The sequence below is a fragment of the Vipera berus genome (genome assembly GCF_964194415.1).
Source record: "Vipera berus genome assembly, chromosome: 7".
In the NCBI taxonomy this organism is placed as follows: Eukaryota; Metazoa; Chordata; class Lepidosauria; order Squamata; family Viperidae; genus Vipera; species Vipera berus.
Window position 1 is genome coordinate 21,006,006 of NC_138209.1, and position 22,315 is coordinate 21,028,320.

The 22,315-nt window shown below is 38.8% G+C and overlaps 1 protein-coding gene across 1 annotated transcript; it reads left to right on the plus strand.

Annotated features, from left to right (window-relative positions):
* Positions 1-2,009: 2,009 nt before the first annotated feature.
* LOC308671242 (sodium/hydrogen exchanger 9B2-like) lies at positions 2,010-22,274 on the plus strand (the record flags this gene model as incomplete). Its single annotated transcript, XM_081333342.1, has 11 exons — positions 2,010-2,084; positions 3,984-4,104; positions 6,086-6,256; positions 6,999-7,141; positions 8,649-8,776; positions 9,290-9,465; positions 10,774-10,880; positions 16,317-16,466; positions 18,735-18,843; positions 19,705-19,841; positions 22,047-22,274. The coding sequence occupies 11 exons, from the start codon at positions 2,010-2,012 to the stop codon at positions 22,272-22,274; spliced, it is 1,545 nt and encodes a 514-aa protein (XP_081189468.1).
* Positions 22,275-22,315: the final 41 nt, after the last annotated feature.

Consider the following 22,315-nt stretch of genomic DNA (forward strand, 5'->3'; position numbering starts at 1 on the left):
CTGAGTCAACCTTGAGCCTGGTGGGATGCGAACCTGCACTAATTGCAGGCAGCTGGTGTTACTTAAGGAGGCATTAGCCCACTGCTCCACCAAGACTCTTATACTGTACTTACCTTTCCCTCCCCCTTGTCCTTGTATTCTTTTTGCAAAAATAGAAACAAAAACACGAAAGAAGGCGGTGGCTGCTACTATTTCAGCCGCCTGGGTCCCCAAAGGCTGGGCGGAAATACAGAGGAAAGCAAGCCGGGGCAATTCTTGCTGCAGGGCAATGACAGACACCCACACACCCCACCCTTGCTGAGCGCCGTTGAACCAGATGCCCTTTGGCGGCGGGCTGCCACGACCGTTATTTCAGGACCGTTATTTCTCTCAGGGCGGCTCCGAGGCAGCTTTTACAGTTTGGAGAGCGGCGAACCGGGAGGTGGAGCTAGTAGTCTTCAGCCATCCTTGCACCTCCCACCTTTCCCCGGCTCCAGACCAGCCTTAGTGAGAGGCTTCAAGATTTTAAACACGGTTTTCTGCCCTACAGTGGCTGGGGACGTTGAACGGGTCAGTGGCGCTATCCTCGCCTTATATCGCCGACCCTCCGAGAGGCAGACCGGGGCCGCGTGATGCTCTCAAGGGGGATTTAGGAGCCAATTTCGAGGGTTCGCCTACAGCCCCTTAGGTCATGTGCCATGGTTTAGGAAACTGTAATGGGCAATTAACGTGTAACGCCCATGCCAAACAAGCCATGATGCTGTTGAGCGTGATGCGTAAGTCCCGTCCGCCACATGCTATTTCTGAAGATGAAATTAGGAAACAAGCCTATATTCTTTTGAACGCCCGGTGAGAGTACAATCCGCTTCCTTTTCCGAGAAGTATAAATCCTCTCCCACCTCAGATTCGCTTCCCCCCAAATCCACAGATACGTTGCCATGGAGATTCTTAATCATCCAGGTCATGGCTGTCCCAAGAGTGCTTTTCCAAAAGACAACTGAACTTTCTTGGTGTGTTTTTTTTAAATGAAGTTTCTTGGATGAGAAGCGGACCATTTTCAAAGAAAAAAAAACAAACCAAAAAGTCCAGTTCCGTTTTGGAAAAGCACCTTTGCAAACACAAGCTATGCTTGATTTCACCGTAATCCCCCAGCCAGAGCTCAGATTTATAGGAGTCTCAAATCAGGAATTTAGGGCCGATGTAATTTTAGGAGTGGAAGTTTATCCCAAAAATGTGCATACCAAACTGAGTGTGAAGTCAGGAGGAGTTAATTCCAATACGTATAAGTATCATCCTCTGCTTCCAATGATAAACATGTTAATTGTACTGGGAGTAAGATGAAACATTGTAAATATTATTTTCTGATTTCCTTCGTCTTCTGCTCCAAGATAGTGAGCATAGGGGTTCAGCTAACCAATGCAGTCCTATAGTAGTTCATAGTTAAGAATAAATTTGCCTTCAGGTTTTTGAGGTTATTCTCAAGAAAATATATTTAGGAATTTAGTTGTGGCAGGGGTGTTGATCTATAACCTTTTTTATTTTAAAAAAAATGGCAAAGAATTTGAACTAAAGCGTTGTGCAGATGAATACCTGTACCCATATTGTTCAGAATGTCTTGCCTTGTCTGCTCTAATATCTTGAATTTGCATAAAAAATAGAAGTTCCCCATTTATTAAAAGAATGAATTAGTTTTGGTGGTTCACACTAAGATTTGGTGCTGAAAAGTTAAGAAAAACCAACAGTTTTTTTTTTAGTATTGTGCAACTCATTCATTGCATTTTATGAACTCTGGCACATACTCTTGACTAATGATTACAGAATATCATTGATGGTGATATTTTTCCAGTTCATGTTTTTTCCTAAACTCAATCCAATTCCATTTGCGAAGTACAATCTAAGAAGATGGTTTAAAATTCAAAAATAAAGTTCCTTTTTAAAAAAAATGATTTGGATAACACTCAAAAGTCATTAAAATAAAAATATATTTTAAAGTAAAATACATTTTATTTTACAAAATTAGATAGTGAACTATGTCAGAGAGAATATTTGTGGCAGACAAGAAAAACATACCTTCAAAGTCAAGAAATGAAGTTTATCCAATTCAGGTAATAGTAATGACAGTTTTATAGTTATATTGATAGTTTAGGAATTAATAAAGAAATAAGTTATGCCTTATATAGGATCGAATGAACTTTATGAACTTTATATATGAACTTTAATGTAAGTATTGTCATGTTTCCTTTCTTCATGATATAGTTATGGCAAGTAAAGTTAGAGAAATGAAATGATCTTCCATCTAGATGTATAATTTCTGTTAAGCCAAATAAGCAAAACTTCTAGTGAAGGATTCAAATAGAAGACAGTGGCATACAACTTCATTGCTTAAAGAGCATCTATTCTTTAGGGACAATAAATGGATTTTTTTTAATGTCAATAATAGTGCTTGTTTCAATATTAAAAGAGCTCAATGTTTGTTTTTCTTTGACCAAAAGGCTTATGATTTTTATTTACAAATAATCACACTGAGATGAGGAACAGTTTAAAAGTTCCAAGAAACAGCCAAGTCCTTTCTTTGTTTAGTTATGAGATTTATCTCAATCTATGGGGACTCTAGAAAAGTTATTTTTTTAAAAGATAGAACAATAATAAATATTAAATTACAATGAAAACCAGAATAAATTACAGCTTCTTTAGGAATAGGAATATAAGAATATTTTTATTGGCCAAGTGTGATTGGAAACGCAAGGTGTTTCTCCAGTGCATAAGCTGTCAATGTACATACAAACAATAAAGTGCTAAGTCACAGATCATAAATCATAAGAGGTAATTAAAAATTATAAGAGGCAAATAACAAGTGATAAATATACAATACCAGTAGGAAATGGTAGCAGGAAAGATGAGATGATGAGAAAGAGAAGAACGAAGAGAAGATGAGAAGGATAATAGCAATACAGCTGTACTACGTGGGTAAATCTTTAGGCATAAGACAGTGCTGTGGGAATTAGGTGTTTAGCAGAGTGATAACATGGGAGGTGGGGGGAAGGAGAACTATCTTTAGTTATTTCAGCATGCAATGCCCTGTAGTGACGTTTTGAGGGGAAAAGTTGAAACAGTTTATGCCCAGGATGTGAGGGGTCTGTAGATATTTTCTCAGCCCTCTTTATGGTTCATGCAACATACAGGTTCTCAATGGAAGTCAGGCTGGCTGCAACTGTTTTTTCTGCAGCCCTAACTATTTGTTAAGTTTGTACCTGTCTTGTTTGGTTGCTGTACCAAACTAGACAGTTGTAGAAGTGTAAATGACTAACTCAATAATTTCTCTGTAGAACTATATTAGTAGCTTAACAGTTGTATTAACAGATCTTTCAGTATCTGTTCTTTAAATTGACTAGTGCAAGCACCAATGGCTCTATAACTAATCTACAAAAGCCAGATTTTGGCAAAATTTCAGAAGACCATAAAGTGGGATTCATCCTTGTCTTAAAGTTAACTATTTCACAGAAGGGAAACTCCCATAGAAAACACCTGTATGGGGCTTCCTCCGACTGAACTTCCTAGTAAGTTCTACTGAGGAATCAGTAGACTTATAAATTGACAACCATTACATCTTGCTTGCTAATCCTCTTCTTCCCCATCCAGACTTAATCTGCAGGCTCCAAATCAGAATTCCTATTGCATTCCCCATTGGTCATAAAAGTACAGTTAACTATTGTCATCATGTGGGTGATAGTATAAACTAATAAATTAATTCTCCCAACAAAATCATGTAAATGTTAAATAGATGTCATTATTTGCTTTTTGGCTGTAAGCCATCTAGAATCACATTGTTTGAACTGGTGGCTTGTAATTCCACTGAATAAACATATAAAAACCAAAAGAAAAACCTGCCAGCAATGACTGTGCATAAGATGTTTCTGACATTTTGCAACCAACAACTGAGAATGTTAAAGCAGTTTTTCTATGGAATTTAATTCTGTTGAGAATGTTTCCTCATTTCATTTCAGGAAGCTGGTGTTTTGGATTCCAGTGGAGAGCAAGTACAGGCTAAGGCCAAGTTTCAAGAAAAACTGCAGAAATTATGTACTTGTCCTCCTCAAGGTATAATTGCCAAAGCAATAACAAACGGTATGTAAAACACAAGTCAAAGGCAAAAACAGTTCAAAGAGGCCCCCACATTAGGTTCCATTAATTTTAGAGGTTTGTTTTTACGTGCACTAAAAGTTCATCAAAATAGACTTTATAGTTTTAAAAATTTCATCTTATTTTCCAGTAGGGAACATGATTTCCATGTTTGTTTTTATGAAAGAAATTGAATCAAATAATTAAAAAATAATTTGAATTATTTTGCTCTGACACCGATTAATCCTACAATTACTTGAGATTTTATATAGGCTAATGAAGAGATAATTACTTGTTTAAAGTTTCCTTTTGTCTGATGGAAACTTCTGAAAAATTACTCTGGAAAAACAAGAGAACCGTGGAGAAACCCAAAATTCATTCCAGGAGAAATAGAAGATAGAGACCAACGGGGTTTGTCAGGACTGAAGCCAGTGTGTGTGTGTGTGTACAAGTGCATGCATGTGTGCTCTATTTGTGTGAGCAGAGGGCACACATGAACGTGACTGGCACAAATGGAGCTGTCCACACACGGATGGGTGTGCTTGCTGGCTGGTCACATGGAACGATCCCCTCTCCCCCCCCCCCGTGCCAGTCCGCAAAGCCAGAAAAGTTGGGGAAACTCTGCCCTAAAGGATATTTTGCAACTAGTGCCTTCCTGATGCATTGTGATTATGACTCATAGAAAATATAATGCAATATGAAAGGATTAAATTTGTGCTGTGTGAGGTTGTGACTTACATTTTGTCATTTTTTCATTATCACAATTTCTACTGACACCTAGTCATGACTGAATTATCTGAGTCTGGGAAAGGTTAACTGTTAAAAGTCAAATTTTGTGAAAATTTTGCCTCCCAAGAGTAGATAGATTCCTGCTACAAAATACAAATGTTTCCTTTCTTTTTGTAATAATTTTAAAAGTAAGTCAGGGACATGCAACATTTTAAGCTTCAGAATAATGTTATGAACAAATAATGTTTATGATATTATAATTAGCGTTTTAATACGTTGATGATAAATCAATTTGATATATACATTTTAGAGACTGAATGGAATAAGAAATAGGAGATTCCTGCTTGGTTAAACAAAGGATATTGTCTTTTAACATCTATCAAAATATTCAATAGATGTTTGTTAAATAAGGTGATTACACTTTATTCAACAAAAATGCTTTAGCCACACTGGACTTCATTATACTCTTACAGAAAAGGAATCAGGATATCATTTTGCTCAAGATGTAATAATTCATACAAGTTTTTTCAATCTTCTAAAATTGTAATATTTTGGGGAAAAATCACTATGCACTTTAATTTGACTTTGAGACACAGTTTAATATTTTGGGTTGTTCCTATTCATATTCTGAATTACCAAATTACTATACAGAAATTGGCAACCGGACAACAGAAATGAATTCTCTGGATACTTCATATTGCTAAGAGATTATTATTCTTGTAAACCGTTCAGAGTCATTTAGATAATGAGGGAGTGCATAAATTTGATCAATAAATTAATACATTCAAGATTGAAAAAATAAAAGATAAATTTATAAATTGCATATTCTGTAAAACAAAGTTCTGATGTTACTTGTGACTCCTTCATACGTTGCTTGAAATATTGTAAGAAAATACGGTAAACCTTTACTGAAACTGTACTATGAAGCACTATCTTTAGATGGAGATATGCGTGAGTTGCCCTTACATCTTTTTAAATTTTTAAATTTATTTTTTACTTTGTTTCCCCCCTGCCCCCATTTGTTCTGTTCAAATAAATACTCCCTCCCCGGACAGAAGAAATAAATAACATTTGAAAAAAATTAAGTGAAGGTAAGGCAGAACATAACAACATTAAAAAATAGTATCACAAATAGGGAAAAGTACAAGAACAAATTTTGCTTCCATATCCTACAGGTGATTTTTCTCCTTTCTGAATACCTATAAGATTCATACTTAACATTTCTTTCCTTCCTCCACACCCTACTTTCTTTTCCTAGTGGCAATAGGAGCAGTGGTCTGGGGCCTAATTTGGAATTTTACAAACAAAGAGAGTCTGCCTGGTGGGAAGATCTTCGGAATAGTATGCCTCTATTTTTGTTCAGTAATTGGTGGCAAAATTATGCAGCTAATTAAAATACCAGGACTGCCTCCTCTCCCTCCTTTTCTTGGTAAGTATCATGTTAATAAATATTGTGCCAATTTCATTCTCATTAGCTAGGCCTGGTTTCTTCTAGCCTAGCATTCCAAATTATTAAACATCACTTTCAAATAATAAAGAAGCATTAACCTTTGTTATGAAAGCTTCTTTTGTGGCTCTCTCATGGACTTAATCTTTCAGAAGGCTGTCTGTGAGGGGAAATAGATGTTGAAAATTATGGATTGATTCTGCAGTTGGTTCTGGGTTGTAATGACAAACAAACTGGCCTACGGAATTGCTGTCTTAGGCCCCCAAGGCCAACTCTTGTGACCAGCTGCAGAAAGGGGGACCTTAACAAGAGACGGGTTTTCTAACACAGTTGCGTGATGGGAAAAACTTTGTCACTTAGGTGTTGCTTATCAGGCTAAGTGCCATTAAGATGAATTTTGCTTGACTACTTTATTGTATCAAATTGACATATGAGAGGGTGCAACTCCAGGTTTAAAATGGAATCCCCAAAGGCCAGGAAACAGGTCTGTGGTTTTATTCTTGAAGTTGTGAAACTGAACATTGATTCTTTTTATTGGTCTGTTGCATTTATTTTTTCTGCAATATTCTCCATCTGTTCCTCCTTCCCTCTGTCCCCCCTCCACCCGTTAAATTTTTGTAAAAGATGTTTATTTTTGTAAGCAAAGAAAATGAAGAATCATTGTCAGATATTATGCTGGGTCTCTGAAAGAGTTAATCAGGTGGTTTTTCTCTGTTCCATTTAGGCATGCTGCTTGCTGGATTTCTCATCAGAAATATTAAATACGTCAGTGAGGTGATTGTGATTGAAGTAAAGTGGGGAGTTATATTCAGAAACATTGCCCTCTCGATTATTTTGTCTCTAGCTGGTCTTGGCCTTGACGCAAAGGTGGAGTATTTTTACTTTGAGACATATAGTAGAGGGCACAGGTGTTGGGAGAAATGGAACAGAATATGAAGAAAGAGGAAGCTTAACATTTCCTAATGTGACTAGCATAAATTATCCTTCGAATAGTTCTCAGTGTTACCCAGGAGGAATTTCTCTCCTACCTACTGTGTCTGTGGGAAAGAGAGAAATTGTAGCTCAGATCATACTATGCGGGGGGGGGATAAGTTCCCCTCAAGCTTATAAAAACTGAAAATAAAAATTGAAACATAACTAGACCAGGGATGTGTGTATTGTGTGTTTGCTTGTTATTTACATACCTAAACACACACATTTAGAAACAATCTTTAGGGCTTATTTAAGTGTTGCCATCAACTGATTAATTTCCTTTCCCAAACAACTCAATTTGTTTTAAAAAAGGAAAAGTGCTTTCACTAATAGTGGCACACCATTTTCTTACTTTTAATTGGCTTGCCTGGAAGCCTTTGAAAGGGCCTTGAAAAACATGGAGAATAAAGACAGATTGCTTCCCTCTTGAAATAATCCTGAAAATTGTCCTTATTCACTGTGGGGGAAGATTTTTATTGTTACCAATGAACAAAGACGAAGGCTCCCTCAGAGTCAACCCCAACTTTGGGTGACTTCGACAAACATGGAGGGTTTGGCCATGTTATAGAAAACAGACCTAAGCCTGGGGGGACTCGGGGAGAGTGGGAAAAGGGATGAAGGGGCAGGAAGCAGGTATCTTAGGGGGTGGGGAAGGTGTTGGGAAGGCCAGGAGAGGTAAGCCTAAACTTCTGCCTAGCCTCCAAGGACCTCCCCTAACTCCAAGTCACCCCTTGCTTCGCTTAATGACCCACATATTCCTTTAATGATCCATTGGGAAGAGGAGGGATGTAGGGGTCATTATATGAGACGCTTTACCTAACAGCTATTACATGGGACCATAATGGGCAGGCTCCATTAAGGTCACATCTTGAGAAATAGTTTGCTCTTGCTTCTTCCATTAGATACTTAGGGCACAAGAAAATGTTTTGGATTGGGCTTGAAATATCCTTAAACTTCATGCTATGTTTTTTTACCCTGCAATATTCTTTTTAATATTTTTGTTAGTCCAAATTAAGAATAAAAATGGGCACCCATTCTTTATTAGAACAATAATACACTTACCACATTTGGTCCATTATATGTTTGGAGGGGAAATACTTCTGACTAATTTGAAATAATTTGTGACTAAAAAGTACTTTTTAAAACTTGTTCTAATTTGGAAAACTCATACATTATATCTCCAGTATGGAGTTACATACATTACTTACTCCATTCTAAAGCATGATTTATAGCCTAGTCCCTAGTGCAAGAAGGCTATTTTAGAAATTGTGGACTTAATCCAGAAAACATGGTTTATTGCAAAAGTAAATCCAGCCAGTGTATTTATTAGCAAATCTTGGAATATTTTTTTCATGGCACTAAAGATGGGTAATATTAATTGTACAATATTTTTGTATTTCAGGCTCTGAACAAGTTAAAAGCTGTCTGTTTCAGACTGTGCATGGGACCCTGCATCATTGAAGCATGCTCTGCAGCAGTCATATCTCACTTTCTAATGAAATTCCCATGGGTATGGGGGTTTATGTTAGGGTAAGAGGTGACCCTGCTTCTTTTTGTGCCAAGTATTTCTTTTCTTTTTTGCTATAGTACATCTTATCTTCCATTCATAAATACAGTTGGTGAAAGTACTTGCAGTTTCCTTGTTAACACACCCAAAGCCACTTTAATGTTGGGAAGAAACAGGCAAAGGGTGTTCTCTTGCTTGTACTGATGCATCTGGAAACTTTAGTTCTACAGTCTTAAGATCCCATTTCCTTTCCAGTCATATTGGGCTACAACTCCTTTAATTTTCAGACAGTACAAGTTGGGGAAGCCCCATCATGAATAGTGCAGTTGTGATAAGAAACCATACCCACCTCATTTTTGTTTATTCCGTGTTTGTTTTCTAACATTCTAAACTGTTGTGGGAAAGAGAGTCATCTTTCTACCAATACATTATTTAACCGTCTGTATTCTGCTGCCTCCAACAAACCTTGACAGATTTAACAATGGCTGAACATTATTTCTTGACTTGATGAGATCCAATAATGTGTAGATTTTCAGATTTGTTCTAGGTGCTGTATCTCCGGCTGTTGTGGTCCTTTCCATGCTGATGTTACAGAGACAAGGTCTTGGTGTAGATCAAGGAATTCCAACTTTACTAATAGCTGCTGCCAGTATGGATGACATTGTAGCCATCACAGGCTTTAACATTTTCTTAGGCATGGCTTTTTCCTCAGGTAATATTGCTACACTCTAGAACTGATGAAACAGAACATGTACCCATTGAAAGGGAGGGTGGGTGAATTATTAAGAGCCAACACTGGCAATAAGATTTATTTGTATCATCTTTATTTCTTAGGATGAGGCAAAACCATGAAGACCTAGATAATTGAATTAAAATAAATCAGTAGAATATTAAAAACCTAAGACAGATATCACTTTTTAATATATTCTGGTGATATTTAGATACAGCTTTAGCCAAATCATAAATGCAAATAATCATACAAACATAATTCAGTGGTGTAGCTTGTGAACATCATGAGTCCTCAAAACTCTCTGGAGTCCCCAAATTTTCATGACATAACTTTTCAGTATTGGTTTATGTAAATTAGAAAATAAAATACTCTCTTGTATACAGTACTTAACTGACATTACCTTTTCTTTACACACAAATAAAATGGCTGAACTCTACTATGATAGATTCAAGAATATATAGTCTGTGACAAAATGTAGATGCAAATGTGTACTTTTGGAGCTTGATTTCACTTTTTGCTTTCTGTTTATCACTCCATTTGTTTTTGTTGAATTATTGTAAATAGATGGGTCATAATTCTGAAAGCTCAATAAGCCCACATTCACAAGAAAACCATAGAACGTGATCAACAGCTGGAAACTATGTAGTAAAGCAGAAGAACTTGCATTTCCCATGCCTCCCAGTTAAATGTCCTGCAGAATTGAAGGGATTTCCCCAGTTCTGCCCAGTTCTTCCTCCCTGGAGGGCATAAAAAAGCCAATAGCAACAGAAAAAAGTATGCAAGATCCAAGAAAATGGTCATGGCTGTACAGGAGGCCAGGCTACCCTTCCCAGTTGAGTAAGCGACAATCTAATGGAAATGTGACACAATCCAAAAGGTTGCCAGAGCATATTCATATATGATTAGAAATCAGTAGGGAAATATTTTTAATACAGAAATATCTTTTAAGCCACGTTATTATGGGACTTGTAAAAAGAGAAAACAAAATGTCTTCAAATCTGATTTTTTGAGCTCTCTGATGCCAATTGTTTTACTTGTCATACATCTGGTTTTCAGATGCCGATTAGAGGCAATTCTGCCTTATTTTACGGGGTTGTACTTTGATTACTTCTCCAACATTATTTAATTATTTTTACCATTTAAATGGCCACCCATCTCAGTTGCATGACACAACCTTTGGTGATTAATGTTTTCTTAAATTTTGCAGAAATTGTTTACTTGTATTTTTAAAATCACTAAAAAATTACATTAAAATATCTTCTTGACTTTTTTCCTATTTGTTTTTCATAGGATCCACTTTTCGTAGCATCTTTCGTGGTCTGGTGGAAGTTGTTATTGGTGCAGGTGGTGGTTGCCTTTTAGGATTTTTTGTTACATATTTTCCAAGCAAGGATCAGGTGAAAACAATACTGTTAGGAAAATATTCTGTGACAAAGCCCACATTTTTTAGGCTGCATTTACAGTAAAAAGCATGTGATAAACTGAGCACATTCTAAGAAACTGGAATAGAAGAAATTTAGTCATTCCTTCCAAACTGTCACATTCCTATTTTTACAAATGCAGAATTGGTGAAAAGTAGACTAAAAAAGCATCCAGTTGAAGTCTATTTTGCCAGTTAGACCCTAGTCCTAGGATATCACAGATTGGACATTTTTGATGAAGCAGTTAATAGTAACTCCCTGTAAAGAGGTTAACTTCCACTATAAAACTGGGGATAAGTATTAGAGGGAGAGAAAAACAAAAGAGAAGAATAAAGGTGGAACAATCAGACCCGTTTCCCTAAAAGAGGTCCAGATTATCACTCTCCAGACACCCGCTCTGCAATTTAATTTAATTTAATTTATTAATATTTCTATACCGCCCTTCTCCTGAAGGACTCAGGGCGGTGTACAGGGCAAGAATAAAACACAGAAATTTACAAAAGATAAAAGGTAATTAAATACATGCCCAATTAAAAAATACAGTTAATACATACTAAGAACCCCAATAAAAATAGTAAAACCCCCACCAATCCCCCCTCAGGCCAGGCCGGCTTGCTCGAACAAGTATGTTTTCAGATCGCGGCGAAAGGAGCGAAGATCGGGCGCCGTCCGGAGCTCAACTGGTAACTGGTTCCATAGCTCCGGGGCGCCCACAGAGAAGGATCTCCCCCTGGGGGCCACCAGTCGACATTCTCTGACCGGTGGCACCCTGAGGAGGCCCTCTCTGTGGGAACGCACAGGGCGGAGGGAAGTAGACGCCGGCAGCAGGTGTTCCCTAAGGTACTCCGGACCCCTGCCATGTAGGGCTTTAAACACCATTACTAGCACCTTGAATCTCACCCGGAAGACAACTGGTAACCAATGCAGCTCACAGAGCAGAGGTGTGACATGGGAGTATCGGGAGACTCCCAACACAACTCTCGCGGCTGCATTCTGTACCAGTTGGAGCCTCCGGGTGGTCCTCAAGGGAAGCCCCATGTAGAGAGCGTTGCAGTAGTCTAGACGAGAGGTCACGAGCGCGTGAGTGACCGTGCATAAATCATCCCGGCTTAGATAGGGCCGCAACTGATGCACCAGGCGAACCTGGGCAAAAGCCCCCCTAGTCACAGCCACCATGTGATCTTCCAAGGTGAGCCGTGAATCTAGGAGGACTCCCAAGTTGCGAGCCCTATCTACGGGGGGGTAATAATTCACCCCCCATAGAGAGAGATGGAATATCCGAATAGACCCGGGATGAAGGTATGCAAAGCCACTCGGTCTTGTCGGAGTTGAGTTGAAGTCTGTTCCTCCCCATCCAGACCCGAACCGCCTCCAGGCAACGGGGTGGTTTGGGGTCAAAAGGAAAAGCTGGGTATCATCAGCATACTGATGATACCCAACTCCAAAACCACGAATGATCTCACCCAGCGGTTTCATGTAGATGTTGAACAGGAGAGGCGAGAGGACCGACCCCTGAGGAACTCCACAAACGAGAGACCTCGCGGTCGACCTCTGCCCTCCTGTCAACACCGACTGCGAGCGTCCCTGGAGATAGGAGGAGAACCACTGTAAGACAGTGCCTCCCACTCCCAATCCCCTGACACGCCGCAGCAGGATACCATGGTTGATGGTATCGAAAGCCGCTGAGAGGTCTAATAGGACTAGAACAGAGGAATGACCCCTGTCCCAAGCCCTCCAGAGATCGTTCACCAGCGCGACCAATGCCGTCTCCGTGCTGTGCCCGGGCCTGAAACCCGATTGGTACGGGTCTAGATAATCCGCTTCATCCAGGACCAAAGGGAGCTGATGCACCACCACACTCTCAACAACCTTCGCAAGAAAGCGAAGGTTGGAGACCGGACGAAAGTTGTTCAATACAGCTGGGTCCAAGGCAGGCTTCTTGAGGAGAGGCCTCACCACCGCCTCTTTCAAGATGGCAGGGAAGCTACCCTCACTCAAAGAAGCTGATATAACTGCTTGGAACCAGCTGCGTGTCCTCTCCCGGGCTGCATAAACCAGCCAGGAAGGGCACGGGTCCAATAAACATGTGGTGGAGCTCAGCCTCCCTATAATCCTGTCCACTTCCTCCTGAAACCTAAGACCTTATTTTAGTAAGTAGTAATTAGTCTTTCAGTTGAGTGATATGGTGGCCTAGTGCTGAAGACACTCACCTCTCACGTGGAAGGTGAGAGTTCAATCTAGGTACCGGCAGATATTTCTCTCCTAGGATGCCAAGAAAAAATATCTACTGTGAACTCCATATGAAGGAGGTGGTGGTGAGACCCCTCCTCAAGAAACCTGCCCTGGACCCGGCTGTTTTAAATAACTATCATCTGGTCTCCAACCTTCGCTTCTTGGCGAAGGTTGTTGAGAGTGTGGTGGCGCATCAGCTTCCTCTGTTCCTGGAGGAAACTGATTATCTTGAGCCGTACCAATCGGGTTTCAGGCCCGGGTACAGCACGGAGACGGCATTGGTCGCACTGGTGAATGATCTCTGCCGGGCTCGGGACAGGGGATGTTCCTCTGTCCTAGTCCTTTTAGACCTCTCAGCGGTTTTCGATACCATCGACCATGGTATCCTACTGCGGCGTCTCAGGGGGTTGGGAGTGGGAGGCACTGTTTTACGGTGGTTCTTCTCCTACCTCCTGGGCCGCTCGCAGTCAGTGTTGACGGGAGGGCAGAGGTCCGCCCCGAGGTCTCGTTTGTGGAGTCCCTCAGGGGTCGGTCCTCTCTCCCCTCCTGTTCAACATCTACATGAAACCGCTGGGCGAGCTCATTCGTGGTTTTGGGGTGGGCTATCACCAGTACGCTGATGATACCCAACTTTTTCCTTCCACCCCGAACCAACCCAGTGATGCACTCGACGTGATGTCCCATTGCCTGGAGGCGGTTCGGGTTTGGATGGGGAGAAACAGGCTTCGTCTCAATCCTGCCAAGACTGAGTGGCTGTACATACCGACATCTCGGGTTAGCCAGGTCGTTCCATCACTAATGATGGGGGGTGAGGTGTTACCCCCCATCAATAGGGCTCGCAACTTGGGCGTCCTCTTGGATTCACGGCTCAATTTTTAAGACCATATAGGAGCCGTGACAAGGGGGGCTTTTGCCCAGCTTCGCCTGGTGCGCCAATTGCGGCCCTATCTGGATGAAGATGCCCTACGCACAGTCACCCATGCGCTCGTGACCTCCCGGTTAGACTACTGCAACGCTCTCTACATGGGGCTGCCCTTGAGGACCACTCGGAGGCTTCAGCTGGTGCAGAATGCAGCCGCGCGAGTTTTTATTTTTTATTTTAATCCCATTTATATCCCGCCCTTCTCCAAAGACTCAGGGCAGCTTACAATTTAAGCACAAACCAATTTAAGCACAAACCAATGTTATGGGAGTTTCCTGATACTCCCGTGTAACACCTCTTCTCCATGAGCTGCATTGGCTTCCGGTTGCCCTCCAGGTGAGATTCAAGGTGCTGGTAATGACCTATAAAGCCCTAAATGGCTTGGGTCCGGATTATCTAAGAGAACACCTGCTGCCGGCATCAACTTCCCATCGTCCTGTGCGCTCCCACAGGGAGGGCCTCCTCAGGGTACCGCCAGTTAAGGAATGCCGGCAGGTTATTCCCAGGGGAAGGGCGTTCTCTGTGGGCGCGCCAGCCCTCTGGAACCAACTTCCCACGGAACTCAGGACTGCCCCCGACCTTTGCTCATTTCGCCGGGACTTGAAAACCTGGTTCTTCGAGCTGTTTGGCCCAGACTGAGGGGTTTTAATTTAATTTAACTTAATTGGGTTTTAGTTTAACTTCAGGGACTGTGATTTAATTAATAGTTTTAATTGATTTTAATTTTGTATACTATGTATTTTAATTTTCCCTGTAAACCGCCCTGAGTCCTACGGGAATAGGGCGGTATATAAATTTAAATAATAAATAAATAAATAAATAAATAAATAAATAAATAAATAAATAAATAAATAAATAAATAAATATCAGGAAGGGCATCTGGCCAGTAAATCCGTAACTCCATCCAGTCACCCCAACTTTACAGGGTCTTTAAAGGGAGGGTTTTTTTAAAAAATAGTCCTTCAATGGGCTACTTGTATTGGGTTTATATACAGTAAATGAGGTTTATTTGGACTATATGTGTGTTGCCATCACTTATTTTCCATATGTTACATTTTTAATAGCCTCACTTTATAGATTTGGCATGAATAATTTTTAAGGGAATTTTTCATTAAAACATTCCGCACATGCAAGACTGCAGAGTTACATAGATTCAGGATTGGCACAAAACTGGGTTAAATTTGGTATTTCTGGACATTGGCTAGAAAAAAAATCCTTTTTTCCCCCTAAGACCTGGGATCAAGAGTAAGAGGGTTAAGAACTTCCCAGCTGGCAGACTGAGAAACTCAGAAGGTTTAGCTTGGCTAATGGCATGCTATCATTGTCATCATTTATTGGAGAACTTTGGGAGAAAGGTTTAAAATTATCCAACTTCCTGATTTGTAGATTTCAGATTTATGTCTCATGAAGTAGGAATGATTGAAATTTGATACAATGGAAATTACCTGTGCCCTAGAGCATTGTGTCTCAAGCTTAGCAATTTTAAAGATAGGTGGGTTTAAACTCCCACAATTCCACAGCCAAGATGCTGGAAGTTCAAGTCTACCCATCTTAAAGTTGCCAAAGTTGAGAAACACTGTCCTAGAGTACTTCCAGATGGACTGATCAAAAGCATTATGTAGTTGTTCTATTTTACTGAATGTATTTTCTTTTCTGGGAATTAAAAACAAACCACTGATTAAAAAAGAAGACAAATATAATTGAAGAAAAATGATGACAAAATAAAAATGTCCAGAAGTGTTGATCACTTCAGGAACCAATAATGTATATACTGCTCAGAAGATACAGAGCCAGTGTAATTTTTAGATCTTTTTTTTTAATCATTGGTGGTAGGACCCTATGAAAACATCACATCCCCAAGATTATTTTAAATGCAACACTGTATTGTGTCATTATTTAAAATATTAAAGAGAGAATTCTGCTTGCAGCCTAGCAGCTGCAAAAATGGTATATTTGAACTTTCTGGTTTTTCAGCTTCTCTGCACAGAGCAATAAATTATTACTGAAAAATTTGGATTTCCTGTCAGCAAGCAAGTGAATATTATGTTATGAGTTTATAGGGATAATATACACTACCTTATCAACATCCAAACTCTAGAAAGAAAGTTGGAATTACATCATGATCCCACTGCCCAGGGCAGCGTATTTCATTATATGTTCCTTAGATATATGCTTTACTTACCACTTGGAGGCAGGGTACAACATGTTTTGTTCTGCTGCACTCTAGCAATTATATTCCTTTTCCATATCTCTTTCAGAAATCCATTGTATGGAAAAGAGCCTTCTTTGTGATTGGCTTCTCGGCATTTTCTCTTTTAAGCTGCAAGCGTTTTGGCATTCCAGGATCTGGAGGACTCTGTGTCATTGTTTTGTCGTTTATGGCTGGGATGGCATGGTCTAAAGAAAAGGTGAGAATTCTCTTACCACACATCAAAATCCCGGTTCTGATTCCAAAAAATAGATAACACTATTTTTTTAACATACTGTAACTGATTAGTCTTAGTTTGGGACAAAGGTAGGTACTGTGTATCAGTGTGGAGTATATTTCTTCAGATTCTTAGAGTTAAAAAACTGGAAGTTGACAGTTTCCTAGCAGTTTGCCAAACCCATATTTGTAGGAATCCCTTTGGGGCTCATGTAGGAGTCATAGTTATACTGAGAAAATAACTGTGAGGGGTGGCCTAGCCCAGTGCTTTGTTGTGATGGATGCAGGGAAAAAAAGATAAAAGAGAGCAAATTTATAGTTTGCCTTCTTAGTAAACACAGACACTTGTGATTGATCATGCCTTCTGTGGAAGCTGTTTTGTGTGAGCAAAACTTCCAAATGTGCATATACTCCAAAAATTAGAATTAAAGCAAAGTTGCCTTCTACTTACTTTGATATTAACTCTTGTAGGATCTTGGGCAGGTAAACGTCTCACATTAAATGACAAATAATTTTGTTAATCCAACTTTATTGGTTACACTATAGCGAGGCTTTGCTAACACATACACACACACACCATTCTCACTCATTCTCCAAGTCGTACCAGAGTAGCTGCTCAATAAAGGGACTGGAAGAGATGAATTGAAGACAAGGCTAAATGGAAGTTAGGTAGCTTTAATGACAACAGCGAAAGACCTAAAAGTCAAGTTAAGAGAAAATCATTTGGAGAAAATCTATCCATATAATCACTAGGAAGTGACACATGATTTGATAGCAATCGAACAATCTCTCTTTTTATTGATTTAGACCAAATACATACTGTCAGTTTATGTCATAAGATGTTGTTGTTGTTGTTAGTTGCGAAGTCGTGTCCGACCCATCGCGACCCTATGGACAAGGTTCCTCCAGGCCTTCCTGTCCTCTACCATCTTCTGTAGTCCATCTAAGCTCACGCCTACTGCTTCAATGACTCCATCCAGCCACCTCATTCTCTGTCGTCCCCTTCTTCTATTGCCCTCAATCTTTCCCAGCATTAGGCTCTTCTCCAGTGAGTCCTTCCTTCTCATTAGGTGGCCAAAGTATTTGTCATAAGATACACACATTTTATTCACTATCTTATTTAATCTTCAAACAATTTCAGCATTTTTATTTGATAAAGAATGGCAAGTCAGGTAACAGTCATACAGATTTTTTTCCTAATTACATAGCAAAGTTGAATATTGGTTTTGCTGCCAGAACAACCTATCTTGATTCAACTTTCAATCACAGGCATACAATTACTGTGGAGGTTAGCAATTTTATTTCAAGCCTGAAGTGATAAAACAGTGACCAAAAATGTAACCAAACCAGAAACTTGCCTGAAATTTGTTTTAGCAGGAGAACTCAGAAAAATAATCCAAATCCATTCCAGGGTTCTGAGAACCACATCAGGCAGTTTAGAAGTCAGAGGCTCAAGATTTCATATACAAATAGGATTCACAGGAACATCACACAAGACTCCCCCTTGTCTCCATATAAAAACAGTTGAAACCATTTTCTATAATAAGGCAAGGCAGGGTTTTTTTCTCTTAGACGTGAGGTTTTATTTTTTCACTTTCTGTAGCTGTCCAACTCAACTAAGTAACTGAATGGTTTACAATTCTAAAATTATAAAACAAAACAAATTAAAAACATTAAAAATATCCACAAAATAAGTAAGTACAAATAGCAGTTGTGATGATCAATAAACTAATTATAAAGCCAAGTATCAGGGCCCTTAATACAGTCTGAGCCCCAGGCCCTGGTACACAGCCAAGTTTTTAAAGCTTTCCAAAAAGCCAACAGAGTTGGGAACCATTCTAATTTCTGACAACAGAATATTGCATAAGGCAGGGCTACAGCAGGAAAAAGAAATCTGCAGCACTGGCTGGCTGGATGCTTGATAGATGGAGTCATTATTTGTTAAAATTGGAGAATTCCAAATTGAAATATATTTAATTAAAAATAAAGGTAATCTATTTTAATCATTAACTTTGGCCTTTGAAATATTGAAATATTTTTCTAGTGCTACATTACATTCTTGTCAATTACATACTAGCTGCTTTCAGTCCTTGAAGGGTGATGGTACTTCTTCATAATTAATGGCAGAATCCAATTTCTAGTGTTAGAAAAAGGAAACTAGTGTTTTGCTTGGACAAATTAATTTTAAGATATGCAACTCTACTGCACAAGTACCATCAACACTTGTTGGTGTAAAACTTATGTCTTGTAGAAAGCGGTGCAAGATGTTGTTACTTTTGCATGGCAAGTGTTCCAACCATTTCTATTTGGACTAATTGGAGCTGAAATCTCCATTACCAATATTGGATTTGAAACTGTTGGTAAGTTTGCAAAGAAGAGCTATACTGTAGCATTCTGAAATATTGTGCCTGGCTTCCTTATGAGAACGAGAATCTTAGTCAGAATTGATTGCATTTATAGAACACAGTGGGCCATGAACCATGATTTAAAATTATATTATGGTTTGTAGCAATATGTAAACTAGCAGTTGAATGCCTCTTCCAAATCAAAACATGCTTATATTTCTCCATGCAGCAAACATAGAGTTTTTTTAAAAAATGTTACTGGTCATGCAACTAAAATTCTGTTTATACACAGTCTTGCATTCAGATGAATAATCATTTATGATTATATATAATGTAATTATATATATTACATTATGAATATTTTAACTGTCAACTAAGAATCCCAAGATGAGTGTTTATATAAATATTATTGGTCAAGTAGTTTTCAGAATATGAAATAGTTTTCCAAGACAGTTATAAAATGCCCGAAAAGTTACAACTTAGCATAATTATGCCAGAATCTTATTTTTGCAGTACTGTGAAAGCAAGAGACCTTGTTTGCAGAAGAGATCTGTACATCTCAACAAAATTCTTCTCCTATTCCTCTATAAAGATGATGTTCAGTGGTTATTGCCTTTGGAGGAGATCTAGACATTTGCTCCTGATCAATTGGGAGTAATGGCTACAAATAAAGTATCTTATTTTAAAAAACACTAATTTTTGATAACGAATTAATAAACAAAGACAGTCATGGCTAATTGGTTTCATAAAATGCACTGGCTCCATCTGAAAAATACTTAGCTATATTTTATCGATCAAGATTGTCATTGCCTGGCATTTGTGCTTACAAATATTATCCCAGTCCAAGTGGAACAATTAAGTATCGATCTGTTACAGGGTTTTGTTTGGCCACTATGTTTTTGGCTTTATTGGTTCGAATTCTGGCTACGTTTTTGTTGGTGACTTGCTCTGGCTTTCATTGGAAGGAAAGGTTATTTATTGCACTGGCATGGATCCCCAAAGCAACTGTCCAGGTAGAGTATTTTTGTATATTTAACCCGAACCTTATGTAAATAAGGGAGTTACACCAATGAAGACATGTAAATATATTTAACACCAAATGGGTAGAGTGAGGTAGTGGGTAGAGACAAAACATGAGAATGGCTCTCTTCTATTCAGAAGCACCGAGTCCTGACTGATGATGAAATTTTAAAAGCCTATAGGCCTTCAGTTGATTTTGACACTAAAGTCATAATAGATCATCTACCATATGTTTGTCCAAATGTTGCTGAACTAAACTACTACCATACCTCTGGCTATGCTGGTTACAAAACTGTGGGGAGGTTTATAGTTCAACAAGATCTGGAGGGCCACCTGCTGCCCACCCCAGATCTCTAAAGTAGTGAAAAGTTCTTATCTTGGATTGAAAATGACATATTTTCCGTGCCTGGGATTCTCTGGCAGCACTGCAATGTGTATATATGTTGTGAATGCTGTTTGTAAAGAAAATGGTTTACAGAGAACTCATTGGTATGTGTCAACCGGCTGTCTTTTGGTATGTTTTCTGCCCAGCCACAATATATTCCCCAGCCCTGCTTTGGGTTCAAATATTTCTTTGCATCTAGGGGTCTTCCTTTTGAATTCCTGTGCATGAGTTAGGTAAGGCAGATTGGTATCGAGGAGATTATGGCAAGGACATTCTTGGGAAACTTCACATGTTTGCTACATGTTTTAAGACCACCTATGACAACAGTTATTTCTTCTAATGCTTACTATTTGCAACAGTTAATCCTTTACTCTTTTAGGGTGTTTTACAGCATTTAATGGGTTTTTTAAATATAAATATGAGAATCACATTATTTGTCTATCATTTTTATCTGTTTATCAATGCTACTAAGAAAGTATATTTAAATACAAACGCATTAATACATTTTATCCACAGTACTGCTTACAAAAGGAAATTCACAAATAACATAAACATTCAATTTCAAGGAAATTAATTTATCATGCCGTATTGATGGGAGGAAAGTGACATAGCCTTTGAACTGGAAAGCAATAACAGAGAAGCAGTTACAACCTTCAGTCCTAGGTATAGACAAGAAGAATTAAAAATAGTCATGGTTATGAGATAGATGGTTAAAGCTCTTTTCACTATGATCAATAAACAGTATTATGACTCTTTCTACTCAGAACTGAGGTTGTATACACATTTGATCTCAAGTAGTTTAAGATTTCTGAGTAGACCTAAAAACCCAAGAAGTTCCAAAGCCTCCCTTAGCCAATCACAGTTTTTTAGAGAGTCTCAAGTAAATTTAAACACCCTCAAAAGGTATTCACATAAGGCATTTCAGAGTTTGATATAATCATTATGAACTTTAGATAATTGGCTTTTTTGCAAAATAATAATAATACAGTATGCCTTTAAGAATATATAATTGTTCCCATAGGGTAAGAGCACTAAATGATCATCCTTATTTTTTTTCCAAATAAAGACATATCCATTATGGCTTTTTTGATTTTATAACTGAGGTGACCAGAAATATAATACTTCTCAGGAGTAACTACACTGGTCTGAAACCTAATATGTATAAGATATTTCTTTGTGTTGAAGCATCAGAATACTCAGTTTATTTGGGGTGTGCTAGACATCTAAAATGACGCCATGCTGCATGTTTCCAAATACTCTTTGATTAGTAGAGAACACCCTCTGAAACAATATTTTCCAATTTGGATGCCCTCCAAATGAGTGGAGTTTAATTCCTAAAATTCTCAGAAATGGCCATGCTGCTTGGCAAATTATGGAAGTCAAAGCACACACAAAGGGATACTCCAATTGAGAAATGCTGTGCTAGAACAATACTGTATAGAAGGCAAATAACAAGCAATGAGACATTGTCTGAGAAAAATCTTAACCAAGCAAACGTGATTTGAGGCATGTGTCTCCAAATAGGAGAACTTTGAGGGATGTGGCTGACTGCAAGTAGAAAGGAAAAAAGGAAAGTTATCCCATAAACTTAAGGTGCAATGGAGGAACCTGCTTTACTAATTTTGATTATCTATTTTGTCTAGGTTTTTAGCACAATAGGTGAATTGAAAAATTGTGATTTCTCTTTATGGCGTAATGTGATGTTTGAATCCTAACAACTGTGCTTTATTCAATCAATCATGGCTATAGAAACCATGATTTAGCGCAATATATGAACCCAGATCAGTGACTTTTTAAAAAAATCTGTCTGCAGGCTGCAATTGGTTCTGCCGCCTTAGATACAGCACGAGAATATAAGGATAAAAAGCTAGAAAAATATGGCATGTACATCGTGACAATAGCTTTCCTTGCAATCTTGATCACAGCTCCTGCTGGAGCTGTGATAATTGGACTGACTGGACCTAGACTTCTCCGCAAGACTACCAAAGGCAATGAAGATAATCTAGCAATAGACAGTTTTTCACCAGCAGAGACAACTTAGACATCGTTTTAAATTCAGATTTAACTCTCTGATGTTTGAGA